At 45.4% G+C, this 6,293-nt stretch overlaps 1 protein-coding gene across 1 annotated transcript in view; it reads left to right on the forward strand.

The window, feature by feature from the left end:
- Positions 1-265: 265 nt before the first annotated feature.
- Positions 266-6,293, forward strand: part of GRIP2 (glutamate receptor interacting protein 2) — an 88,835-nt gene continuing 82,807 nt past the window's right edge. The window contains exon 1 of the mRNA XM_085324713.1: positions 266-887. Within this exon, the coding sequence (XP_085180839.1) occupies positions 848-887 (40 nt within the window). The 5' untranslated portion in view covers positions 266-847. The remainder of the gene's footprint in view (positions 888-6,293) is intronic.

The raw sequence follows: 6,293 nt of genomic DNA on the forward strand, positions 1-6,293 counted from the left end.
CGAGCAGTTGCCAAGAGGGGGTGGGGGAGAGGAAAGTGTGTCAGGCAACGCTGCAGCCGCAGCTGCCTCTCGCGCTCAGCCCCGCTGCTGCAACTTGGAGGTTTCGGCGCGCTCGTGCAGCTGGCTCGGTGCACCAGGCGGCTCGGGGGCAGGCGGCAGCCTCCGCCGCAGCACCAGCTGCCTCCAGCTTTTTCCTTTTCCTTCCTTCCTTTCCTTTCTTTTTTTTCTTCTTTTTTTTTTTCCTCTCCTGCCTGAAATCCCCGTGAAAGCCCCCACGGGGTCCCTGCGCCGAAGGGCGAGCGCATCTCGATGGGATGATGTCTGCTCCCGGCCGGCGCGCTCCAAGCAGGAATACCGCTGGGAACGAAGTGCACGCTTTACATTTGATGCGTCTGCCGGAGAATCGGGGTCCGCTTGCCGCCTCCCCTTCAACCAGCTGTTCGGTTTAACCAGCGCGTTTCCAACTTTTGCTTTGCAATGCCCGATGGCCGGTCGAGCCGGGAGAACTAGCACGGGGTTTTTAGGACCAGCTAAAAAAAGCCCGTACCCTTCGCTGTTCAACTACCACGTAGGATTGGCGAGTCGCGCTTTCCAAAGAGCCGTGTAAAGACCCTAGGGTTTTTTTTTAGGGATTGCAACGTTTTTGGAGTCCTGGCGGACTGGAGTGCACAGGACGSTGATTTCTTTAGCGCTGTGAAGTGGAGGGGCAGCGCGTGCGTTGCAGCCCTGCTCGGCAGCGGGAAGCAGRCTGGAAGCGAGCTGCTGTGAAGTGGCTCCAGCGCAGCCAGGGAGAGCGAAAGGAGCTGCTATTGCAATTAGTCGAATGCTTTGATAGATAAGAGCAGACATGCTTTGTGGACTGAAAAAGGATTTGCAGTCGGACTTTGGTGAGTGAGCCTGTAATATTCCCCTCCCTTCTCCCCTTTCCTCCTGTAGTTCACTTTTATTTACTCGCATTTCCTTTAACTGCCTTGAATATCACTAACAATTTCATGTGCTACTTTCCAGAGGGATTTTGTAAATTCAAACCTTAGCTTGCAAACTGTGACTTAATTGCTTTGATTTGTGAAACGTCTCTGCTTCTCTGGGAAGAATTTCTCTCTGTAACCCCTGGAGAGTACCCTTCAGGCTGCTTCCCATCTTTCATCTTACAGGATTGCAAGATTGGGAGAAACAGGGACTGCTCTTGAGGCACCCAAAATATTACAGAGTCTTTGCAGCTTTTTTTTTTCTTTTCTCTCTCTCTTCTTCTTCTTTTTTTTTTTTTTGACAACGCTGAATGTAACTCTTCTAAAATTATTTTTCAAGATCAGTGTGGGAATGGGCTGGTCATTCAGTGACCATGAAAATGGGGCTCTGCTTGTGCCCTGGAAAAAGGGGGAGGGGGGAAGGAGCTCTGCCGACTATAGTGGGGTCACTCCCCWCCTTGAGTGTTGTCTGCTGCTACGTTGTCTAACTTAAATATTTGAGCTCATAAAAACTGCCATTTCAATGAGACACTAACCCCTGTTTTGGAAACCTGGGGTGCTATTGATGTGGGGTGTAAGAAATCTGTTTTGTCTCTGCACAAGAGTAGGTAGACTGGTGTAGAGGGGCACCTTGCCAAAAGGCACAGCCACAAATCCTGGCAGCAGCCTCTCCAGGATGGGCAGGCACTGGTATTTCCAACCAGGGTGCAATGTTCAGGTACTTTGCTGCATGCTGTAGCTCTGACTGTTGCAGCTAGATCTACTGCATGGAGCTTGCTTTTCCCTTCTGTGATACAAGCTCTTCCCTCCTGAAAGCAAAGGCATTGGATTTGGAAGTAGAGAGGTACTTTATGGATTCTGAATCGTTTCACGTTGCTTGAAGGGATTTAATGAGACACACTCAGTCCTGACTCTGGCCCCAAGTAGCCCTAAAGCATGAACCTTATGTCAGTTAAAATCTGAGGGGTAAAATAAACCAGGTGTAAACCARTTTAGCTTGGCTGCATTGCCGAATCACATGAGTGGTGACTAAATGCAATGTCCACTTACTATATCAGCACAGCAAGGAGTGGTTTGGGGGCTGGGGCTTATTTCAAAACTGAGCCATGGAGAGGAGTTCCAGTAGGCAGAGAGAGCCCGGGCGCATGACTTAACAGGGCAGGAATGCAGCCGTTCCATGAAAAGATCAAACGACAACTTGGCAGGAGCTCCCACCGCTCTTAGGGCTGAGCCATAAACTGGGCCCCTGGCTCAGGGGCTGGTTGATGCTGACTGCTGTAGAGGAGTCTCCTGGATGCCACCAGCTGCAGGGGAAGATCAGTCATCCAGTTCCAGAAGCCTCTGATGCTTCTCTCATGCAAGTCCTGGCRATAGGTCTCTTGCTGCAGATTTGTGATATTGCCTGGGTATTGTGAGATTGAGAATTTTTGCTGGCCTGAACTCCCAGACCTCCCTTGGAGAACATTGAGTCAACGCAGTGTGTGGCTCTGCCACATGCAAGGGAATGGTGCATTCACTGACCTGGTGAGGAAACCTTCTTCACCCAGGCATCAGACCTTGCAGCTGCTGCTTGTGGTGATGCTCCTGGGGACCACCCCCATACTTCCATCACCCAGTAGGTGCTGGTTTCTGTAACATCTGGTAGATGAGGCCCTCTTTTGTCCCAACCATAGCACAACAGCACAGAGAGAGAGAGGTGGCCCTCTCATCCTGTCTGCACCATCCCTCTTCCTCTCAGCTCTCTTCTGCAGACAGCACAGAGGGAGAGCTTTGAGGGGGATTGATTACAATGTAATGGGTTTGATTTTGCTGTGGCTTAATGCAGCTTTTACTTGGTTGCTCAAATGTGTTCTCAGTGTGGTTTTTCTCCGGATAACCTGACTTTTTCCTGAGACTCTGTGAGATTTCCTCATCTGGAAGTYATCTGAGATGGAAACAATAGTGACTTGTGTTCATATTACTCTTATACTTAATTCATATTTTAGCATTTTAAGTGTGATGGGCAAAAATGGAACCCAAATAGTGGTACAGTCCTCTTTTTTTCTTCATTAGAAAAAAAAAGAAAAGAAAGAAAGAAAGAAAAAAAAAGAGGCAGTCAGATGTTCAGAAGTGTTTCCAGGCTTCCTGGGCTGACCACCACAAGAGTCTTGATTTTTTCCTCCCTACTGCCCTGTTTAAAAACAAAACAAAACAAAATCCTATCAAATATATGTATTTTTAAAACAGAGTTCTTGTCTGCCCTTCATAACTGAAGGACCATGAAGTGCAAACTAGCAATGATGTTTTATGGGAAGTTGGGGGAACTTTTATCTTCTTAGTATAAGCTTGTATGTGGCTCTGCTAATACCAGTGTGACATGGAGTTTCCACGAGAGGCTTTGCAATCARATCATTCTTGCAGTTGGAGGACTTCCTAAAATGCTTTTTGGCCTTCATGAAGTCTGGGAAGACTCTGTAGGTTTTTCTCTAGCAAATGCTCTGTTCAGTTGGGCCTTAGGGCAGGATCATTGCGGGAGTGGGCATAATGACAAAGGTAATTGAATCTACTTCTTGCTGGTCAAACTGACCAGCTGAGATCTGATCACAGACTACTCCAAGTTAAATGGTGAGCTGATTTTACATAGGCAATTTCAGAAAACCCTTTATATGTGTTTATATGTGAAGTATGTGTTTCACAGAATCAGAGTGGTTGAGGTTGGCAGGGACCTCTGCAAATCATCTAGTCCAACACATGCTCAAGCAGGGTGAGCACATTGCTTAGGACCTCATTCAGATGGCTTTGAGTATCTCCAAGAAAGGAGATTCTACCACCTCTCTGGGCAACCTGTTCCAGTGTTCAGTCACCCTCACAGTAAAGAATTTTTTCCTCATGTTCAGATGGAACTTCCTGTGTTTCAGTTTGTGCCTGTTGCCTCTTGTCCTATTGCAGGACACCCTAGAGAAGAGTCAGGTCCCATCCTCTTTACACTCTCCCTTCAGACACTTATACACGTTGATAAGATTCCCTCCTCCCTCCCTCCCCCCAGTCTTCTCCAAGCTGAACAGACCCAGTTCTCTCAATAGCCTTTCCTCCTGTAAGAGATGCTCRTGTCCCTTAGTMATCTTAGTAGCCCTCYCCTGGACTGACTCCAGTAGCTCTGTGTGTCTCTTGTACTGGGGAGCCCGGAACTGGGCACAGTACTCCACGTATGGCCTCACCAGGGCTGAGTAGAGGGGCAGCRTCACCTCCCTTGACCTGCTGGTAACATTCTTCCTAATGCAAGCAAGGATACCACTGGCCACACTGGCCACAAGGGCATATTGGTGACTTATGGTCAACCTGTCTGCTAGGATTCCCAAGTCCTTCTCTGCAAAGCTACTTTTGAGCAGTTCACKTGTTTGGGTGACTCCATTATTTTTTTTCATTTTTAAAATGTGGTTTATATAGGGAAAGAAAACAAATGTGGTAGATCAGGATGTTCTTCAGTATGTTTTCCATTTGCTTTCTTTTGCTGTTAGAAACCATGCTCTTAGCATAACTGAGATGCATTCTCTGCTCACGAGGGACAGCGGTATGAATTTCCTGTGCCTTAATCCTCACCAGCAAACTCCATCCTTTATTTGTAGGGTGAGGATGGCCAGCAAAAGTGACTTGTCAATAGATCTTTGCCTCTTCCTGCTTGCTGATTTTGAGGGGATCAGTTCACCTGTGATCTTGGTCTGAGCAGTGCTGTGCTRGTATAGGGCCAGATCTTCCCACCTTCCCAAATAGGCAGGAGGACAAATGGAGAAAAATACCTGAGAGAGCTGTTTTGAGGAGCTGGAAGACAACACCAGGAAATCTTTATAGATAAACTGTCTAGGAAGAAAGACTTTATCTTTCTTAATAAGGAATTTTTCACAATAGTATTATATAATGTAATTTCTACTCATCCAGCTGCTTACATCACTTGTCAAATTTGCCTCAGAGGCAGCAAAGTGAAAGATTAAGAGAATGAGAAACAGAGATGGACTTAGCAAGTGAGACGTCTTTGGGTCTGGGACACAATTATGGTTGTCTTGATTTTTTTTTTTCCCAAACTAGGCAGAGAGAATAAAAGGTCAATGAATTTGGGCCATTCCTCTGCCCTGAACTAATACCAACCATACCAACGTTATTGGTAGTCCATCTTGCATTTGAAGAGAGCTGTGCTGTAGACGCCACATTAACTCCAGTTCTTTCACTAAACTTAAATATTAAGAAAAGCTTTCTGCACCTGAAGTTTTAATGCCTTTGCTTCCTGTCCTAACATGAAGAACAGATTACTCCTTCACTCTGTGCATCGCTCTTGCAAATGTCTGAAGACAGTAATAACCCTTTCACTCTTTCCCCTCTCTCTTCTTTTTAAGATAGACAACTCATCTTACTTCAGCCTAGTCTGTTAAATTGTCTTCTAGATGTCTGACCAGACTGCATTGACCTAATCAGAATGAAGTCCAGCTGGACCACATCTTTCTTGGACTGTGGTATCCAAATCTGGACGTTGTGATGAGTAAAATGATGAGTAAAATAATAATAATAAAAAATCACAGCTCTTGCAGGCTATAGCCATCATTAGATGTACCACTAAGGTATTCGCTCTTCTTGCATATGCCATGTTGCTGTTGACTTGTGTTTGATTTGTGATCCACAGCATCCAAAGTCTYTTCCACAAAGCTATTATTTAGATAGCTTTTCCAATCCTTTATTTGTTCATTTGATTGCTCCTGGCCAGGTGTAGTAAATTGCATGCATCTCTACTGAATTGCTTATCTCAGATCAATGTCAAGCAGGTATGAATCACTCTGGATTCAAAGTTTGCTTTCCAGCCTGCTTCCAATCCCTTATAGCTGGTGGTTGTCAGTAAACTTAGTAAGTGCAATTTCTCTGTAATCATCCAGGTCATTAATGAAAACCTGGACCATTAACAAGCTTGGGATGGGCCCCTATAAAACTCCATTTAATACATCCTTCCCTTCTGATTGTGAACAACTGATGACTTTTATCAGTGTGTGGTTTTCCAATCAGTTTTGCATACACTTCATAATCATCTGTATCCTGCTTCCTAAACATGCTTATAAAAATAGCATGTGAAATCATGTCAGAAGCATTTCTAAAATGGAGATACAACAACTTGCATTTTCTGTCTACCCAGAAATGTTGCTGTAGAAATTGGGTGAGCGTGACTTACTCATCGTAGATCCAAATTTGAGGTTAGCCCTCCTAGTTTTCTTTTTGCAACTCACAAATAGATGATCAGTTCCAGGAATTGAAGATGAGGAGTAGATTTGTAATTTTTTTTTGCCCTCTCTCCAACATTGCATCCTT

This window comes from Rhea americana, unplaced genomic scaffold (assembly GCF_003343005.1).
Source record: "Rhea americana isolate MKP2758 unplaced genomic scaffold, rheAme1 scaffold_120, whole genome shotgun sequence".
NCBI lineage: Eukaryota > Metazoa > Chordata > Aves > Rheiformes > Rheidae > Rhea > Rhea americana.